At 35.3% G+C, this 23,036-nt stretch overlaps 1 protein-coding gene across 1 annotated transcript in view; it reads left to right on the forward strand.

Annotated features, from left to right (window-relative positions):
- LOC149771494 (uncharacterized) overlaps window positions 1–5,003 on the forward strand; it is a gene marked incomplete at its 5' end in the record, with an annotated part of 186,776 nt that extends 181,773 nt beyond the window's left edge. Inside the window, one exon of the mRNA XM_089948375.1 lies at window positions 1,703–5,003. Coding sequence (XP_089804501.1) covers window positions 1,703–1,714 — 12 coding nt within the window. The remainder of the gene's footprint in view (window positions 1–1,702) is intronic.
- Window positions 5,004–23,036: the final 18,033 nt, after the last annotated feature.

Genomic DNA, 23,036 nt, shown 5'->3' on the forward strand with positions numbered 1-23,036 from the left:
GTCCCTAAATAAATTATAATTACTTCAACACATCCTAGTAGCAATACAGTGCACAATCAAATGTTTTATAGATACGGCAACAGTCATGTCGTTTTACCTATGTGCTCACTCAGTTATATGTGAGAATATCATGTCATCGGAGTGGTATAACTAAATCTGCCTGGCATTCAGATGAACAGAAAATATAATTGTTAATTTTGTCAATCTTTCTGGTTATTGATTTCTTCGTGATAGCGTATTTCAAATAATGATATAGCAAATTAGATTTCTCCTAAAATAAAAGTTAAAATGAACAAGGAAATGACCCTATGTAAGCATTCGTACATTTGTGTGTGTTTGTGTTTGTGATTTGGAGTTTTAACGTAACTTTAACAAGTTTTCAGTCATATCACTACGATGTCTTCAGTGTGGCAGTTTATAGTGATATCTAGCGCAGACATGTAGGATGATGTCCCACTCAGTCACATTATCATAACACCATCTGATCAGTCATAATGCTAACCTCTTAACGCTGATTGCCACGCCAAGCAGCTGCTAGTACCATTTTTATGGGTCTTTGGTATGATTCAACCGGGGTTAGAACCCGCGACCTCTCCTATCCGAGACGAATATTCTAACCACTGAGGCCACCGGAGCGGTTTATAAATTAGCAATATTATTGCTTTGTTATTTCACTTCCTGACACCAAAGCCTAGTTTTCATAATGGTCATAATGTATTTATATACAAAGTCATGTGACTTTACTAGCAACAATATCTGCCAAGTTGATCTAAATTCAAACGCAATTCACAGTCTCAATGTAAAGCGAATGAAATGACGGACCAGCATAGATAAATCTCAGGCAACATGCAAATATTGCTTTTTTAATCTGGCCAAGTATTATAGTCCAAATAAGCAACACGTATTAACGTATTATCCATCTATAACGCATGTTATATGTTCTCCTAATGCAATAATTTTCAGCTTGGGTTATGTATGATTTTATTCAACTTAAGGTTTCTGGTTTCTCTTGGCGTACTCATACAATCTTAAAACACCCAAATATATCCAATCTTCAACATTTTTTGTTCCGATCGAAGTTTTAATTCTTAGCCTTACCTAAGTCCGTACGAATACTATTCTCTTCATTACTCGGAACTTAAAAAATGCCGGATTGTATAATTCCTTGTATTATGTAATAAATGTATAACCATGAAATAATTATCATCACGCAATTGCCACATTTGACCATTGCGTTGAAGGCCTGTATTAACTAACATATGAAGGAACCGTTCAACGTTATCGTATGGTGATCATCAGTTAAGTGTTATGTGCTGTAGAATGACATTGGGGGTCATTTCTCATTAATTTGCTAATGACTTCTTACTGATAGTAGTCGTTGAATCTTTATGTATCGAAATGTCGTTAACTATGATAGAAACATAACCTTAACACCCATATATCAGACTCCAAGAAATCAAAATATCCCATGAATGTAATGCAAATAATGGCAATTTCCATGGCCCACCATCTGTGTAGATGGTCATTGCATTTTTATTGAAAAGAGGATAAATGGTATTAAACAGAACAGTTGGTATGAATATTTAATAAATAGCTAACATCTCATCAAGTGACACTCTATCGTGTATTGGATTATTATGTATGCCAAAATGTGTATAGTTTTTCTTTCATTTTGAAGCTTTACTTATTCTTATATTTTCAGGCCGATGTGTGATCAGACCATAAAGTACGCAGTTAAATTGTCCACCCTCTGCAATAACATGACTGACAACCTTAGACCGTGAACATATACAAAGAAACAATGAAGCATGCACTTACATATGTTTTATGATTAATATATCTGTTAATTTAAGTCATATAATCCATAATCCACTGCATATCCAGGAACCACTACAACGTATCGGATGGCTCGTTTAATTTGCTGCAACTTGTGTAGTGTTACAATGTTCTAATTAAGCTATTGAAACGACCATGGGGATTACTTTCTTAAGAGAAACATTTTGTACCTTTTTATAGTATTTTATTGGGCATAAGACGGTGTAATTGTTGATTTGTTATATAAGTTTAGCTTATTCAATTTGCGTTAATCCCAATAACATAAATAACTAATTGTGATTTGTACAAACACTTTCTCGATGTTTTCGTCATATGTCAGAATTTAACAAGGGGTAGACTTATGTGTTCTTGAATTTATTTAGCGTATTTGTCCAAGTAACCATAGAAATATTTTTGTTTCTCCTTTTTGCTTTTTCTTGTCGCTGTCTTTCCTTCTAAATATAGGTACCCTCTCAACATTTGTGGTTTACTCTTATTCATCATCCGTTCACTGAATTAATATTCATTTTTCCTCTCTGATGTTTTCCAGATGTAACATTGTACATAAGACACCTTGACATTATCCAGGTATAAAACTATACATATCTCCTTCACGTTCTCCAGATCTTACACTTTCATAAGTTTCCATGACGTTCCCAGATGTAGCATTATGCATCAGTCTCTTTCAAGTTTTCTAGATGTAAATAGGTTTCCAGACGTTTTCTACATGTTACACTGTACATAGGTCTCCGTGACATTATCCAGCTGTAACATAGTAGCAACATATGTGGAGGTTTCTGGCTCAGTAACCTAAACAAAACTCCAAACAAGTACAACGACGTATTTTTGGCCAACCAGGGACAAACAATCAGTATGTGCACGAAAAGGATGTTATATTGGGGTTGAAAAAAATATCTGTGACTGTCGTACGAAATGTACATGTTTAGAGCTTTTTGGTGGTTACTGATCAATAAACCCTCTCTTATGCTACTACTGAATAATATATACCATCGGATAGTCTGATTTCATTTTATTACTAAACAATAGAATATACAGTAAGAAGATGGATTTGAGTGAACGTATATGTGAGGAGTAGTACCTGACCACATAATAAACATAATCGGACTAAGCAATAAACATGTTGCAGAATTTGAGGCAAAGAAAATGGCACTTATAAACTAAACCTATCAAAGGAAGCCTTAATGTATGCTTTTATTGACACTTTTGACGAATCTTTCTGGATATTATTCAGATCAGATGATGAAATATTAGACTATTAGATGTCCAATCATGTTACAGGTGTTTTTGATAACTCAATTAAATACTTCCTGAAACAAAGAAACGACGATTGTGTTATTTGATGAATGTCGAGTATTGCTATCATCAGAAACAATTCTGTTAGATTATTTATAAAGTTTAGACAAAATTTCATACTTTATTATTTTGCACAAAGTGTTCTAGAAGTTTAGACAAAATTGTCAATATCGGCTTTAGAATCAATGCTGCATTCTTCTTCATAGGTCGGCTGATACCTATTTTCATACTTTCTTATTCTCATTGGTAATATATATGTTAACACACTGTCACTGATACGAAATTCGTGTATCAAATCATCCAGTACATATTTGGAGACGCGCAAATATTATCTTAGTGATCTAGTATTTTTTTTGAAAGTAACGCATGCTGTTTTGCAAGCACTTGTTCTGTCTCAAATCGAAACTCAATTCGCTTACACGCTGTTGATACACTTACAGCAACACCTGATATCTCCAGTAAAAACGGGTTTAATGAAGTTTTGCTAGAACTCATGCCATAACCTGTCATTAGCATAGGTAAAATTACTTGAAGTGTTCTTCTGTAGTATTTGTAAGACTGTCTTGCAAACCAAAATTTCTTGTAATAAAATGTATAATATTGCATGGAATATCCTCCAAAAAATGACTGAAATTGATTATTTGTTTGGTTTTTATTCGTTATTTTATAGGATAAACTAAAATCTGTCAGCGATAAATTTTACACAGTAGTAAAAGTTGTGTTACGAACCACTGAATCAAGTAACTGGCGAAATTTATCATTGGCAGGATCAAACAGAAAAACTCGTTATTTATCGTAGACAATTAACGCGATATCCTCATAGTGCCCGTCCCCCAATAGTTCATTTTTATTAGACAACTATAACGAATAAAACTCAGTTTTATTCCAATATATTTATCATTTACTGGTTTAATGCAAAGTTGCTCGATTTCATCAATAAAACCAAGTACTTGTGTTATATTGCGTGTACTAAAATTTTAAGCACAAGATGTTGCATAGACGGTCATACAGTTTTGAAGCATATGCAACTTGAGATTTTCAATTGTGAGTACTTAACCAAATATCTTATTTTATTTTACAGCCTTTTCATAATTTTTAATATCAAGATAAATTACATTTTTCTTTCGTCATAATAGTCTCTCAGCTTCACTTACAGCATGGTATGCGTACAAATTTCTATTGTTACTTGTATTAACAAAATCATTAATAAATTTATTTCTCTTTCTTCTTGATTATGACTATTAATTTCAGTAAGTAGATCCTTAATTATTTTTAGTGATATGTCAACAATAATAGGATTATAATCAATTATGTATTTGACGCCGTTCACATCATTTTCTGGCATCAACATCGGTAAAATTGCGTTAATTTGCGCTTTTATAAGTAATTCAGCATTGTCCCGATTATCACATATTTCCAATAATGTTTTCTTATCGCGGTAATACATTCCAAGATGTGTAAATATTTCTCTTTCTGAAAAGCTATCATTCAACTTCTTTTACTTTTATTATTTTTTTCTTTATTTTTTTTTCTTACATCCAACAGTTTGTTAAACCGATTATGAGCATTTCCTATCCTAGTTTCTTCCTGGTATCTTCCACCATGAGCATTTGCCACTATCAAACCTGATTTACTTATCATTTCCATATTTTCTTTGTTAAGCTCAGGCAATATTTTTAGCAAGCTTTCAAGTCGCTCTTGTTCTTCACGACAATCTTCAGGATGACAGTATCTACTTATTACATATTAATCTCGTATTGTGTCTCGCAATGCGGTCACTCATATGCAAGATTTGAATAAAATCAGTTTCGGTTACAGTTAATTTACTTGTTTGATCGTTTATAAGTTTATAAGATTAAAATTAAGAATGTTCATTCTGTGAATTTTGTTTATATTAATTGTTGTTTCATCGGTTTCCTTTGTTGAAACATCCTTGTTTGTATTAAATGTATTGTCATAAAAATTATTTTGTGACTGATATAATTGCAAGGTCTTACATTAATTTTTATTCGTCCGATTAAATTCGATCGCAACGATTTAATCGTCACGATCACACTTGATCACCGAGTGCATATATCTGAAACACGGTAAACCAGGATATATGCTTTCTGCGGTGACAACGTATATTCGAAAATACAAGTACTTGTTACCTGTGTTTGCGGCGGCAATTTGAAAATATTGTGCTGTCGAAATATACGTGTTTGTTGTGCTATACAAAATTAACCAGGTTGTATTAATCGTTAGATCCTTCCAAACGACAGTTATAAATGCGTCCTACACCAGAATTTAATCGGCCACGCAAATGAAATTTCCAAATTGCAACTACGACAGGGCACTTAATCTTAATCAAAAAGTTAGATGTTTGTAGTCCACTCCTGTCCGCCAACCACAACAAAACAAAAAAGAAAAGTGTGGTTTGGATTATTGCCAAAATATTGTGTAGACGCTGTTGCAACGAACCGGACTCGATTATAGGATGCCTCAACAAGTATTGGAATATACCCTACGTTGTCTTTAGTGCTTTTAAACTCACCAACTGCAACACTGTCGATATAAGCTTTATTTGCTAAATTGAATGGATACACTGGAGTTAGATTTGTTGTTATTTTGTTAGCAACCATATCGATAGAGCCTCTCATCACAGGTGCTAAATAATCAACGTTAACGGCTGATATTGCTGAGGTCTTACTGTCGCCAACGTATTTTGTTTTTGCTGGTTCATTATCAACAGTTGGCGCAGTAGATGACTTTACTTTGTTGGCGCCCATATTTAAGTCACCGGACATTGTGTCCCCGGATAAACTGACGAAGTTGCTTTGATAAATCTGACATTAGTCAGCCAGTCATCATTGGCAAGCGTTATGCTGTCAAGTTGTGCATTATAGATTAATTTTCCGCCCACATCAATCGAACCGGTCATTATTCCACCGCCCAATCGTTAATATGGCGTTAAAGTGCCTGTCTACTGGACATAACTAACGGCATCAATATCATCAGCAGGAGGTGAGCTTGCGGATAACCTAGTTACTTTTGCGTTGTTTGGCAAAGTTAAATTTCTAGTCATTTTATCGCCTGTTTTCTTCACTGCGGAAAATACTTTTTCTTATTTGATAAACTAGCAGGTGACCCAAAGAAAAACAAGAAAAAGTTGTATAATATACGAAATGAAAATGAACATAAAGATGAAGAAGTTGTATCGGCAAGTTTCGATAAAATGGATGGCTGTATAATAATTATCAAAATGGCATTATTGATGGACTATACATCAAAGTTATTCAAAACATTAATTATGATACTGAAGTTTTAATGATGGTAGAAAAAATTAGCAACACTAGGAAAAAGTACTGATAAAGAACGAGTAAGAGAGAAACTTGGATATGGCGTCAGAGTATTTACCCCAGACGTAGAGATGGTTGATCTGCTAATGTTATGGATATCCTCAAAAGAAGCAGGAAATCGACAACAAAATAGTAGATATACTTGATCATCTCCGCGCAAATGGATTATTAAAGTCAGGTAAATATTAAATTTTACATGGCGATCTTCTTCATCGAATCTTCACAAACCACAATTTTACTCTAGCGATAAAAGATGATATCAGCAACGCTATTACTTGACTCTTCACAAACTACAAACGAAAGCTCAAACATTACTGTTAATTATAATCCCGCAATATAGAATGATCCTGCTCGACACTACGAAACTGGATTGATTTCTGCTAGTACATGACACTCAATGGCTAATGATAAAACAGGTATCAACAATGATTTTATTTTTCAAACTGATGTGCCCTCTTTAATGTCGTTTAAAATACCACTGGGCACGTATAACGTAACGTATCTAAACAAGACAATTAAGGACCTAATAATACAAAATGGAGGTACAGCCGCCATTGCTGATAATTTCGAGTTGACTCCGACATACAACACGCTACATTCCAGAATTACGTTAAAAAATAATCTGTTAATTGATTTTTCACCATCAAAAGTGTTGCGTCTTTGCTGGGACTTAAAAAAAAACCAGGACGGTTCAGTTGTAGAAAAAACAATCTCATACGATAAAGATGTTCCAGTAAATATAACAGAAATAAATACGATCCTGGTTAATTGTTCAATTACGTCTGGTTCTTACTCGGCCATTGGCAGTCGCGGACAAACAATATACAGTTTTTAACCTAATTTTCCGCCTTGATGGCTGATGCAAGTTAAACCGAGGCACATAATATATTATCCTGTTAATCTTGAAACTTAATTATCAAGTATAAGTATGCAACTGACTTATCAGTCTGGACGACATCTCGATTTAAACAATGAAATTGTTACTTGCTACCTGCACTTCTGCAGCGCGTAGGCTTAAAAATCGAGTTTACTAAACTACATTTGTCAAATTAATTTTGTAAGGTAACACTAAATAACAATGAAACAAAGAAAATAAATAAATATTTATGGAGGTTTCTTTGGAAATATATTTTCAAAGATTGTTGGAAATATACTGGGAATCGCACATAACGTTGCACCTATTGCTGTTGGTGCGTCGAAAGCTTTCGCTACTGTGGCAGCATCTGCTACAGGTACCGCGGTCGTACAAAAGATAGCCGATAAAATTAAAGACGCAACACAAAGTGTTGTACCTGCACCGACAGCAGCTGATATTGCACAAGTCATATCAAGAATCTCACCAACGGCAGATACCAAACAAGCAATGATAGCCAAAACAACAAAAAAGCTATCTCCGCGCGGTGAAGATGTAATATGAATATTGTTAAAGAAAACAAGACCTATTAAAACAGATATTGCGGTTTTCTAGTAATGTTGTGCCCGACGTCAACGGCGTGGTAATAATTTTGTGCCACACCAATTATGTGTGGCGATTACAAATAAAATAATGTAAATTACAAACTTTCTTGATCTTATTGAAGAATTTGATACCGACGACGTAGGAACTGAATTTGATTGCGTCAAATATCTTGACAAAAATTTAAACGAACCAAATAAAGCTGGCGTTCGAACATTTAACACACGAGACGAGGATGTTTTTCTCCTGCCGCACATGGCCGTACTTGAAGTACTCGGTCAAATACTAGACGCAGTTGGTGCTGCAATAGCAGCTAATACGGAAATTACACTTGTCAATAACGGATGGAGATTATTTAAAAGCGCGCGATATCAATTGGCCAATCAGACCGTATAAAATATATCAATGCACTTACCTGTTGCAAGAACAATGCTTAACATTATCTCATTTAGCGATGATTATTCCAGGCCGATGTCGACAAACATGACGTGGTTCAAAACAGATTTGTACCTAATGCGGATGCTAATAACAATCTGGCTACTGTTAGAACCTCTCTTACTGATAACTCTAATTTACTGCGAATAGTAAAACCAGGTGCAGCTGCATATAAAACAGCTGTAAAAGAACCACTCACAATAGTTTGTAATAAATTTGGTCTTACCCCCACAGGAGCTGCGGCTAATGGAACAGCTATGTTAAACGTTGTAAATGATTTAATTATTAAAAATTCTGAGGCTACGTTAAACGAAAAAGTTTACAAATGGATCTCGTCAAATAAAAATGATGTTACCTCTGAGCACAATCTTTGGATTTTGCCGCGATTACATCAAAATATTTCGTGGGATTAAACATGCACTTGTTCTTGATCGAGCAGAAAAAAACGGATGCTTGATTAGACTTGGAGGTGCCAACGCACATGATGTAATTTCTAGAATTGAGCTGTGGATGCAGCGTATTGTTCCGTCAATTAGCAAATCAAAAGAACTTGAGTCAATGCCGACGGTATACACGAAAAAGATTTATTTTCAACAAAATAAGATATGCCACACCGCAATTCCTAACACAACCGATTACACATGGCGTATTACAGTCGCGTGTATTGAACAATCGCCAAGACATTTGTTTGTTGGGCTTCAGCGGCGTGATCGTCTGGACAATCAAGAGCAAACCAACGCTATATTTGATAACGCTAATGTCAGACGAATCTTTGCCAGAATAAATTCGAAACAATACCGCACACGGTAACAAAAACATATCGCAACCATACATGTACTTGATGGAAGCAACACAAAAGTATCAAGACACGGGTAGCTGTTCTCAAATAATAATTGAGGAATTTCAACGTTATATCCGATTTTTTACTTTGACGTGAAAAAATAGTCCGAACGAGCTATTGGATCAACATCTGATATTGTAGTTACTTGGAAGCTTAACGTGGCTCCAGATGACCCATATAATATTGATGCGCTAGTTGTCAGTGACCGATTCTTAACAATTGACGCAACTAAAGGCATAATGTCCAAGTGTGACGTTCTTGGAACGTTCATATTGTGTGACCAAAAATGATGACAACGAAACAGACTACTAAAGAGATATATGTAACGCAAGGACAACTTAAAAATTGGCAACCGCAGTTGCTAATATACGTGCTGTTTCGCTAAAGATATCTCCAACTAGCACTACAGGTGTCGCAACAGAACTAATGTTGACACATCAGCATGTAACAAAACTCAATCGCAAAGCGATCGAAGGCAAACCTTTTGTACTTAATTTATCTGCGTCTCAAGTTACACCAATGACAAAATATGTTGGATTCTTTAGACGCGCACTTGCAACAATAGCCAAGAGGGTATTACCAAAACTACTGACATTAGGTAGTGCAGCTGCATCAGTAACAATATCAAGAACAACTATAAAAGGCGACATCCGGAGACAGTATCAAACAAATTGTTTAACTTTTGTCTAGCATCAAAAAATAAATTATCCCAACTCGAAAAAGGTCAATCGCAAGCACAAAGCGCTCACCAAGGACAAGAATCAAACGCAATATGCAACAAAGCGGATTTTTTGGTCCGCTTTTAGCAGGAGTAGACGGCAGTCTCCTCCCAAGTCTGTTGGGGATCGGAAGGGGAGTCAACGGACGCGGATTAATGCGGCCGGGCACCAGAAGCTGAAAACGTCTGCGTTAAGCAACTTTGAAATACTTGATAAACTAAAATCAGTGAAGGGTTTTCAATTAAACAGTTAACACCGGAGCAAAAAGCCAATCACGAGCAAGCAGAAAATTGCCAAATTTGTGAAATGCCGCTGTACAAAGACCGTGTTCGTGATCATTGTCGTCTCACAGGTAATTATTATGAACCGGCAAATGACAGTTGTAATCTGAAATTTCATTCGCCAGATTTTATACCTGTCTTTTTTTACAACTTCTGCGGATACGGCAGCCATATCATTGTTGAAGCTTTTGGTGACCCAGAAGTTAAAAAACGTTTAAAACTTGAGACTGAAATCAAATGCATTCTAAATAATTTTGAAAAGTATATGCCAGTCACGTTAGTTAAGTTGCGATTTATTGACAGCCTGCACTTTTAGGAGGCGTTGTCGGATGAGCTTGTTCGCGGCTCTAGCAGCGCTCGTAGTTTATTTTATAATCTACAACATTGTTTTGGTGATAAAGCAAGTTTACTAACAAAAAAGAATATTTCCTTACGTGTACTTAGATGAGTGTAGTAAGTTTGAAGATACTCAATTACCAGACAAGGATAACTTTTACTCGTCATTGAAAAATGAAAATATTACAGACGATGAATACAAATATGCGCTTGATATTTGAAATAAATTTGATTGTAAAACGTTTTGAGATTATCACGATTTTTACTTTAAAACAGATGTTCTGTTACTCGCAGACGTATTTGGGAGTTTCCGTAATGTAAATTATTCAAACTACTGACTAGATCCATGTTGATACTATTCTGTGCCTGGTTTGTCGTGGTACGCCTTACTCAAATTTAGCAAAGTCAAGTTAGAATTGTAGACCTACTTTCATATGTTTAATTTTATTGAAAAGGGATTACGCGGCGGAATTATTGTTATCACAAAATGTATGCGATTGTAAACAGCAATTGTATTAAAGCTGAATATGATTAAAACATGAAACCGATTTGAATTATCTACCTTTATCAAAATAATCTGTACAATTATGCAATGTCGGAGCCAATGCCTTAAGGCAAATTTCATTGAATATCGTTGGAACAATTCTTAAAGGAAACGGAAAAAAGAGGTAGATATTGTTTACTTTGTCGAGGTTGATTTGATTATCCTCTTTCGTTGCATGACTTACAGAAAGACTTTGTTTTCTGTGCAGAATCTATGATACTCGATTATAGTCTGTTATCATAAAATCAGCAAATGATAGCCTGCGACAAAAAAAGTTAGTTGGTAAGTAAGCTAGTACCACATTTTCTTGACAAACGAAATTACGTTTAGCATTACAAAATCTTAAAACAATCAGTAGATATCGTCCTTGTGTTAAGGAAAGTTCACTGTGTGATAAAATGCACTCAATCGCCGTGAATGAAAGATTATATTAATTCAAATACAGCACGACGAGCAGTCGCGACAACCGATTGTGAGAAACACTTGTTCAAGTTGATAAATAACTCGGTCTTTGGAAAGACAATGGAACATATTAGAAAGCGGGTTAATATTGAAATTGTAAATGATATTAACCGACCAAATAAACTTGTTTCTGACGAAGTTGTGTCAGTATAAATTTTTTAAAATGAAAATCTTGTATGGAGTAATGAAGAAAAACAAAGTTGCAGTTAATAAGGCGATTTACGTTGGTGCTGCTGTGTTTAATTTATCCAAGTAGCTAATGTACGATTTTCACTACAATTTTGTTATAAACAAAACAATTGCGGTCAAGTAAAGAACTTTTCTACGATACCGACGCGTTAGTTTATGAAATTTTTGTGGAAGATGTTTATCAAGAAATATATAACAACCGCCATCTGTTCGATCTGTCAGATTATCCTCGCGACAGTGGATTTCAGGATAAGTCGAACAAAAACGTTATTGGTAAATTTAAAGATGAAACAAACTTTCGTATGGTTAAAAGAGTTTGTTGGATTGCGGAGTAAAATGTATGCAGCACGATTAGCCAATAACAAACTGACAAAAAAGCAAGAAGAACGTGAATGGCTATTAGAACAAAGCATCAGACTTGACACTGTTGTTATTGCGAAAAGTGGATTGAGCAACTTTGATGATAAGCGATTATTGTACAAGAAAGTTTGATGTTCTTTATATTATCTTGTCTGAATGAGTATGAAATTGTGTCTAAACTGTATAAATAATGTTCGAAAAATTGACAGTTACAGATGGAAATAGTAGCCGGATTATAAATCTAATGATTGACAATAGACAGTTGAAAGTTGACATAACAAATGAAACTTCCCGAATAGTTCAGCAGCGCCTCCGGCGTCATGTTTAACAAACAATTTCACTTCGTAGATTTATTGGCATTGAATATTTCAGATACTTTGATCAATTGCGGAAAGAATTATCGAAAAGAATTAATAAATTCCACAACCCGCTCAGTCAACAAAAAATATATTAAGCTAACAATCGATCTTAATCGGTCAAACGTATTTTATGTCGGTATTAAATATCAGCTAAATAAAATTACAATGGAATGTATATTTGATTGCCGTCGCAAAGTAAGTGGAAGAATAAAGTTTTGTCTTTACCATCACGATGAAGAGATATTCCTTATATTTACAGTTGATACTTTGATGATAGATGAAGGAGTGGTATAAATTGTATCTAGCAATGAAGTATAAGTAATCCAACAATCAATCGTCAATCATCCAACAATAAATTTTGTCTAAACTTTATAAATAATCCGGTCAGTAGTAACATATGATGAGGGTTTCTGGATACGTAACCCTAAAAAATATTCAAACAAGTACATTTTCGTACGACAGTCACTAGTGTTGTCATCCACCATATAACCAGAGTTTTAGGTATATCCTCAGACAGTGGTCCCAGTGGGTGGCAAAAAGACGTCTTTGTACTTGTTTGGACGTTATTTTAAGGTTGCTGAGCCAGAAACCTCCTCATATGTTGCTACTAACATTATGCATCAGTCTCCTTGACGTTCTCTAAATGTAACACTATGCATAAGTCTGCTTGACGTTTGTCACGGAATTCAATTCTTTTGTTTATTGAATACATGTACTCAGGATTCGTTTTGTGTACAACGATATCCGATGGTTATTTATGTATATTGTGTCGTATTTCGAAATAGTGAGTTCGATTCATCCCATGCCGCACGTGTGAAGTGCTCTCGATGGGACGAACAGAATGCCTACAATGCACAGACTATGTCTGTGTATAAATAACTCGCCGTACATACATTTCTTTACAATACGGATAAGTCTTCTCAGCCAGGAGTCTGCTTCAAGGACTTGATTCATTTTTGCGCATACAGTAGAAAATGCCACCCGAGCAGGCTGCAGTGAGCAAGTCTTGAAGATTTGAAGATCGCAAGATTAATATGCACCTAAGGAGAGGTATTTCTCTTCTCTACTTGCAATCACGCAAACAACAATTGTTATTCAGCAACAACACAAATTAAGATTTAAGCCAATGCTTTACTTAAAGTATAACATATAAAAACCGACAGGAAATGGAAAACAAACACAATTTTTTGAAATATGGTTTGAGGCTACTATCATGTAATGTAAACGGGCTAAATATCATAAAAGCACAAAATCTAATAAACCATGCAAGAAATTATGATATTATATGTTTACAGGAAATACACGATATTAAATCCCAAACAGTAAACTACATTGATCACATCCGCGTGATTGGAAATTTCAATCCCTCGCAACTGGGAAGCATTATGCTAGATTAATAGCACCAGCACGTACAGACCATCTCATGGGAAAAGGTAATAGAACCCACTGAAAGAGTGTGCCACAAATTATCAATCGTCTTCTATTGCGGCTACCCGCTGTCGTACTGAAGAAATAGTTATGGCAATTTAACAAGAATCTGTTAACATGGGCAACTGATCGCCCCTCAACACTAACTGTCATGTCCTCAGGAATACGTACACGTACCACGGCATCCCACTGAGCTGAGCAACGAAACTGTGTTCGATAATGTATAAATGCATTCGTGACAACTACGCTGAGAAATGATCTCATCCAACAACACTAATCCTTATAACCATGCATGCAACTTTTCCACAACGTCCGCGTGATGGAAAATTTCAATACGTTTTACACTTTTAGTGCTAAGGCACTACAAATACAAAACCCTAAGGAAAAAACAACCACTACAAGACAATCTCTTTATTCGAGCAAGTGGAAATAACATTGATTAATAACAAATCGTTTTAGATTAGAGCAATTTAACTGATAAATAATACGACTATAGTTAATAGCAAATAACTCTAATATCACTATAATATATAACAAACTTGCATCTGGGTGTTTCCCATCACGCGTGTGGAAAATCTCAATCCAACCTTAATACACAGCGTGCTCAGGCACGTTATGCACAAACTGAAGAACCGTCACAAAAAATACATACGAATTTATGCTAAGGCAAAACAGAAATTACACAACAAACAAAATACAAACACGCATTCACAAGCAAAAACACAATGCATTTATACATCTTATTTATTTAAATGTCGGAAATAAAAATTATTTTCCAAAATATATAGGATTAAATAATGAAGAAACTGGAAAAAGAATTTGACCTAGATAGTGCCGTCCAAACATAGAAACGGGGACATGAAGCAACACGTACACCATCAACAACAACACACTGGACAATTAGACTCTGGCAGAGTCACTATTTTAGACAGACCATTATGGGGATAAGGAGAAGAACACTACCTCTGGACTTAAAAGTCCTTGAGGAGGCTAGTACTCTCCAAAGTTCTAAGTATGAAGGGGCAGAAATCAGACCCACTGCCAGCCCAGGCAGAGGGAAGAGAGTATATCCCCCCAAACTTATATGGGATAACCAAAACTCAATAATATGATGAACAAAACAAAGAGCAATCTTGCCAAATTCTACTATTTATATTATTTTGTTTTGGAGACAACAACATCTACAACACTTTATTGGATGTAAAAGGAAACCTATAACACATAACACTTTTTGGAAAACAGGGTTTCACCTCTAAGTCTTAACCAACCAGATGTGTTGGGATGAGGCTAAGATGTGTCAACAAAGCTTCAATTACTTGTATATCTTCAGCTGTAGACGTATGTAAGTTTATTAATTTCTAGTCTATAAGTTATAAATACTGTATTACCATGTTTATTTTTGTATGTTTGCTCTGTAGGTTTGGTGTAAGCAGTATAATGAAAATATTTATATTCTTTTTTCGACTTAGCAAGGGGTTTATATTAGTAATGTAAAGTTACACTTTTTAAGAACTGTTTAATACAGTAGGATTCTTATCGAGCAGGGTTAGGTTTATTTCTGAACCTGTCATTTTGCTGATTATGCAATCTATATAACTTACTGTGTATAATGTCATTACGTTATGTCCGTGTCATGTATAGTACACGGTAATGTAAATAGTTTCAGCTGTCTAGAGTGTCCGGAGTGTCTAATGTCTAGAGTGCCCAGGGTGTCTAATGTCCGCAGTGTCTAATGTCCGGATGGTCTAATGTCCGGATTGTTCCAAGTGTTCAAAGTGTCCAAGTGTCTGGAGTGTGTAGAGCTGTGCAGAGCTGTCTCGAGTGTCCAGAGTACCTAGGACGTCTAGAGTGACCATAGTGACTCGAGCGTTCAAAGTTATGTGATAGGGGTCAACGTGGTGCAAGCTGAAAAGCCAACAACATGAATTAACTGTAGCAGCTGTGAAGCTGAACTGTAGCAGCCGTGGAGCTGAAACAAAGTGTACCGATGACGGAGTGTATCTCCTTATATATAATTCATTAGCCTTGGGCTAATTTTGGGGTTCGTAAAACCCAGTGCATCTTTCGAGACTCTAAAGATAAGTTGTATATCTGTCTTTTATATCACCATAATTGCACTACCTGAATGAATTCATATTACTACATGAGTAAAATGTTACATTGTTTACTACCTGAGTAAACTATTAGCCATCGTTTCATTGTCAAATCGTTGTGAACCATTCACCCTTTGTCTTTGTATTTGCTAAATTAATGTATTTGTATTTTCCATCATTATGTCTGTGCGTTCTTATGTTAATTAAATCCAATATTAGGATTATATATACATGCAAATATTCATAATTAATTGCTCATTCAAGCCATCCATTATTAAACATTGTATTTATATCATCGTCAAGTGTTCTGTTGTGAATCCGAAAAATCCCACCCGGTTATCTTGTTACAACGTTTTCCGGATGGAGCACTATACACAAGTCTCCATAACGCTTTCGTGATGGATACATATAAACTAATTAATCTTTATATCCCACTGCCGGCCACGCATTTAATCAGAAATTAAAACAACTGCTATGGCTACTACTACTATTAAGATCAACATCGTCATCATCAACATCGTCGTCATCAACATCGTCATCATATATGTTATTATTACAAATGGATTCATTATCATCATTACAATTTAGTAATTTCATTCCCCACGAAGACATCCTGTACAAAAGTCCTAATATATGTCTCCATTGGAATGTCCAGGGTAGATGAGTTTTGTACATCTCTAATGGAATGTCCATTTTAGTTGATTTTCGTATAATTGTGTATGTATAGTTTAGTGCATCAAAAATGGAATATTCTGTAAATACTGTACTTGTGTCCTAAATTTTCATACGAGGATTAAGACTAAAGTCATACCTGAGCTATTTCTAACTGTTTTTTGTATTAATTGGTCTACAATTGCACATTCTTATGATGTCATACCGATGATAATGCTATTAGCAACTGATTTATCTATTAATTTGTCTTCAATTGCACACTCCTATAACATCATCTCACCTTTGCACAGCTTGTAAATCAATTAATAACTTTAAGTCTCGAACAAAGCAATATTATTCCCACGTTATTTTAGTTCACACTACCCCTGTACATTTTTACACAAGACTTCCACCACCAGGCACTGCCCTCAAACTATGGATTGAATGTTCATACTGTACAAATCTACAGCCCCCTCATAGTCACATCCCAAATGTTTCAAGTCTCTATTGTAAATGGTATAGCAGGAGTTCCTCAAAATAACTTAAATCCTAAAATTAAAACATATTTTACATACAGTAGCATATATGCACCAGTGGTCATCTTGACCCACAACTCTGACTCCACGTTCGAAATTCTAAAACAATGTCCACATCATCCACCCCCCACCCCCACCCCCGTCAAACAATAGTCTCAGAGTTTGCAATCTGTATCTTAAACGATATTGGACGGTTCGCGTGACATTATGCACACAAGACATCACGAACAGACAGAATAACATTGTCATGGAATCTCCATTTACTTAGCAAAACGTGGGGATAATGAAAGTCGATTGAAGTGTCTAAAGTCCATTTTCATGGATCAAATATTGGATTACGTTTTAACAATCTTGTTATATTTATCATGAGATACACAGTTAAATAATTCGCTTGAGACTTATTTGCTTAATGTGCTTTCTTAGTTGAAGGGACGAAAATGAAGGCTCAATTAATTTCTAATTAGTGTTGCTTTACAACACTTTAAAGATTTTGCTTCTCTTAGGTTGAAAATGTAAACATATTGAATCCCATTTAATCATGTTGTAACATGATCATTATGGTTCGTGTCCGATTATAATGAAGACAATAAGAGTGATTACATGAAGAAAATGTTTGCTTATAATGTGATTGAAATTATTGAATTCTGAAACCAAACAATGAAATTAACACAATGATGTCCACTGAGTTAAACTACTTGTATAAAAAAAATGATATTGTTCCAAACGGGAAAGATTTATATCCATAACATACAAATCAACAATTGACATGAGTGAGTGACAAGAAAGAAAAATAAAACGTGATTGACTGACTGATCTATCAACATGGATGACCAACGATGGGAAATTAAACAAAAACAATGATTAATCGCTAAAATAATGGCCATGACGACTTCAATCAAATATTGATAGTGACTATCTTCACTCAAATACTGACGACTCTCAAGCTAATACAGATTATGATGAATGTCATAAAATTAGTGATAATTATAGTTTTCACTCAGACGGTGATAATGGTAAATAACCCAAAGAAGACAACACAAGGTATCTTTAGTAGTACCGCCATCGTATGATCAAGGAGCCACCAAGAATGGTCCGCACCTCCCATTCTAACTAAAGAATCCTACAACGACCCTTTTGTTCCCTGTAGACGCATTGATCAAATAGCGTTGGTCCCTCAAAAGGTTGATACCACTACCTTCCAACAAGCCAACGTCACAACCAACAGTAGCACGCCAGGTATATCCAAACTCGCATAGTACCAGGACATAACATTCAAAATTAGCATCACGCATCCAACACAGAGGACAAACCCATAACACAACTCTAACGCAGACAGCTATACAGTTGACATTTACACATACCACTTCAGCATCTCTACAGCTGCCCAGCACACACACACACACACACACACACACGCACACACACAGCAACACAGAGTCAAACAACTATTACTTGCCAAACTGCTTAACATAGAGAGCCAAAACAGACAGGATGGATCCAAACATCTCAAACAACTCGACAGTCGAAAATAAATATTCTCCAAACAGTCAAATAAGCCCATAAAAGTGCAAACACAGCACAGACACATCATATCTCCAACACGAACAGCACCAACAGTTATACAGTTGCCTGACTGCCTAACACAGACAGTCCAAACAAACTGCGTGGACGACGACATCTCAAACAGCTCTATAGCTGAGATACGCATCGTCTCTAACTCGGTCAAAACCACGGTTGCCCCAATGACTGTAACTGTAATGCCTACAGCCGTGTAATGTATGCTACACCATAGTATATAAAATTCAGTGACGTACGCTACGCAATCGCGTACCTGGAGTTAATTAGTTCACAGTAATAATAATTAATTAGTTCATCGGTAATATTCTGCAAGATTATCATGAATATCGAATGCGAATCTGCGTCTGACAGAATCTTACAGAACATTAAGAACTAACATTTTCTCATCCCTTACTACATGCTAAATGTATGCGAATACAATTCTACTGTTCCCTTATACACTGGACAATCCTTCTGTTCAATTATACACTGGACAATCCTTATGTTCAATTATACACTGGACAATCCTTCTGTTCCCTTATACACTGGACAGTCCTTCTGTTCAATTATACAGTGGCGAACATAAAAGCAGAGAATAATAAATCTAATAACATTACATTACCTGACTTAGGTCGTGCCTATCTAAAATTCTGAATAGATATTTTAACAATTTAACAGTCCAATAGAAAACGAGTACAATTTTATATATTTCTGCAGCTGGATATTTGCTCCGTAAAGTGCACCGCTTAATGATTTCACCTTTCAGGTTATAAAGTTAGAGTCGTACCTCTAGGATAAAGGTACCCTGGCTATGGTGCAAACCAGTGTCAGTGAGTTTAAGGTATATAGATTTTCTCATCGTAAGTACTTTGTTCGTGAATAATAAAGCGAATCATACTCACTATATTTAACTAACGTACGATGCACATAAACCATTATCGAGTATTTCTGTACGCACGAATGAAACCCGAGTACATTGTATTTCAGATATAATACATAAACATTAAATATACACAATTATTATAAACTCATTTTTTCTCCGTTAACTTTACATTCTCAGAATCGTTCAGTATTTTACGATATTGCACTCTCGCGCTTTCTTCATATTGCAATCATAAAAAAGCTATTTTATATTGTAAACAAACAATAGACACAGTCGCCAGCACTTTTGATTATTTTATTCGTCTGTGAATGGAGTAAACTAACTGTTTGAGCCATTTAAAAGTAGAATTTGACAATGTGGATGAATTCATAGACTCACAAAGAATTATTTTCACGAAGCAGGTGACTGAACTTGATATCAGACATGTGCAGGGATGGCTGCATGATAACTACTTTGTAAATAAAGTATGTTCACTCACGTAGTAGACTCTTTACATTTTGGTTGATTCAATTTGTTTCTGAATGAACTAAAGCAGCTGTTTCGTGGACTGCCACATACGAGCTGCTTTACTGCATTCCGCGTTAACGTTTTTGATACAATGTTTCGGATTAAGCTGGCGACAGACGCCAGATTTCATAAAATTGCTGGGTCCCTACACATAACACTCAAGTGACAAGACATAAACTGTCTTATTTATCTGGTAGTAAGAATGTAAAAAAAAAATATATGCTTACAATTTTACATCTTGAATTTCCTCCGACTGTATTTACTTAGTTCTGTAAATCCGAATTACATGAGCCATGTCATGGGTTCTCAAGTTTGATTACACATATCGAAATTGTACTGTAATTACAACTATATTCCAAGTGCAATTAAATCGTCCTTACTGGAATCAGAATGAAATAAACATTATATTCATGTTTTTCCCACATTATGATTTCAAACATGACAGAACAGAAACACACTTGCAGATGTCAACACGCTGCTCCGTCGCATCTGAAATCTGATGTACTTCATGTAGAATTGGCACAGTTATTCCAGTCCATAAGTACGAAAATTCGTAGAAACGACAAAAAATACAAAAATCTATTCATTCCAGATCAAATGGAAACAGTGTTGCAATGCGCATTCATTCACAATATGACTCCAAAATTAAATTTTAAGTAGACCAAAACTCCATTTTCTTTCGAAATTTGTGTCTAGCGCGCGACTAAGTTCAAATTTATCTGGGCGGAGTTATGTGCGCATTAATGATGTTGCTCTTGTGCAATGATAAATCTGCGTTTGTGTATTTAGTTTGGACTATGGCATACATTCAGTTACATTTCTGGTGTAGTGTAGTTTTGTTTACATTAATAAAAAGCATACAATAAAAAGGTTACTGCATTTGTATGAAAAATATGAACTCGTTTTGTCGGATGGATATGCTGTACTCCCAAGGTCGTGCAGTATTTCCACCCGAAAAGCTTGTTCGTATTTTCCCAGACAATTAAACGTTAAATGAAAATTTATTCTATTTATTGTCTAAGTCCTATTCAACGTTGAGATATCTGACACATGTTATTTGGCAAATACGGCACAAGGTTCACTCACGAGGAGCTGAGGTTGCTATATGAAAAATAATCACCATAAAAAACAACCTTCGAAATGGCATCCAGCCAATCTACGTTTGGGGTCGTTAATATCTACAGGGGCTCCTATCGTTGCTTAAAATGTACATGTCTCACATGTACTATTTAATAACTACAAGAGACGACACCAGCACGTCATCTTCTTTTAACCAATGAGAGGAGAGTATTCCATTCAGCGGAATTTTTGTTGCATATTAAGCTGGCGCGGTCAAGGCTATGGGTTGCGGTAGCGTGGGAAAATGGTATGGCAGTCCTTTACGGTATGATATTAAGTCAAACTTTGGACAGAGATACACAGTCGAATGCCTGAGATAAACATTGGTACCAAATTTGTTACGCTGCGCAAAATGTAGCTTGAATTATCAGCGTTTATTCTTAAATAGGTCACGCGAGAAAGAAGTCCTCCCTTGTAGTTATTATATAGTACATGCATGAGAAATACATTGTAAGCAGGGATACGACCCATTTATGGTACTGCGGAAACCTTTTTTCAGGTCAGCATTGTTTCAACTTTATACTATACAAACTCCTTAAAAAAGAAGAGAAAATGGTTAAAGATGGCTTTTAAGAATCGATAGCAGTGATAACAAATTATTACAGCGTTAGCTTCTTACGTTATGTTTGATACCAAGAGATGCATATTTCATGGAGGTCTTTGTACATTAGTCCCGCTAATGAAACCGTATCCGATGCCACTTGCAATGATCGGCAGATTGTTACTCTTGACTGCTAGACAGGCCAACGGTCTTCTATAAATGCAATCAAAGCAAGCCTATAATTTTCCGTGAATTAAGCAATTATCTGTCCCGCTATCATTGAGGTGACATAGAGAAGATAGGTTGTGCGATTTCCTATCAACTCTCCAGTTTCTGGTTCGATCCTAAATTATACTAGCCTAATAGTTAACAAAAGGTTATTGTTGTATGTATAGTTTGAGATATAATATACAGCAAGTTCCGTTCTTTATAGAAATGTGTTTAGAGAGCGTGCTAGCTACCCACTTATCCATTTATCCACCCATTTTTTAGTTCTTCGAACTACCCATATTTTCTATATTTGTCTCTATTTTATTGTATATTTTGTTTATTTATTGATTTTCTTTAGGATATTGGACATAGCTCCATGGATACATAAAATGGTAATATTTGTCCTTTGATGCGATATAATTCAGTGTAAGATAGCATGCGTATTGTACAATATATATAACATCATGTTTGCTGTGGTCAAACGGAAACGGTTTAACATATTAGTAATTCCATATTAAGAAAAGCTTAGGCCACATAACACAATCTATTGAGTGCTCGTTGAAAACACCAAAGCAAACAAACCCTATCTTGTCATGTGCATATACATTCAAATACATTGTTTCTTCTTTCGAAACAATTTCAAGATTTTTTGTCTGTCTTTCATAGATCGTAGAGCTTTGACGATAACTGATTTTTGTAATCAAGTTGTTGCTTCCTGGCACACGTTTTTTAATCAAGTTTTCACTTCATTGCACACGTTTCATTTATACCCTGGCGGTATAAATAGTCTTTCTTCTTGACAAGGAACTCATTATCAAATAAAGATTTATCTGTATTTTTCAAAGACAAAATGACTAAAATAAATAGACCTATTGTGTATATACAATGATCTTTAATTAAGTGTCCCAACATCAGAAATCTATAGAATTAACTTATATTAATCAATGTTGATGGACTCTGTTATCATTGTTAAAGATGGATATTTTTACTAATTTCTGGATCTGTTTATTATCTGCCATTACCTATACATGTTTCCGTGACTTTAAATGGATTAAGTAAATA

The sequence above is a fragment of the Sinohyriopsis cumingii genome, unplaced genomic scaffold (genome assembly GCF_028554795.1).
Source record: "Sinohyriopsis cumingii isolate HCF-2022 unplaced genomic scaffold, ASM2855479v2 utg001818l, whole genome shotgun sequence".
NCBI lineage: Eukaryota > Metazoa > Mollusca > Bivalvia > Unionida > Unionidae > Sinohyriopsis > Sinohyriopsis cumingii.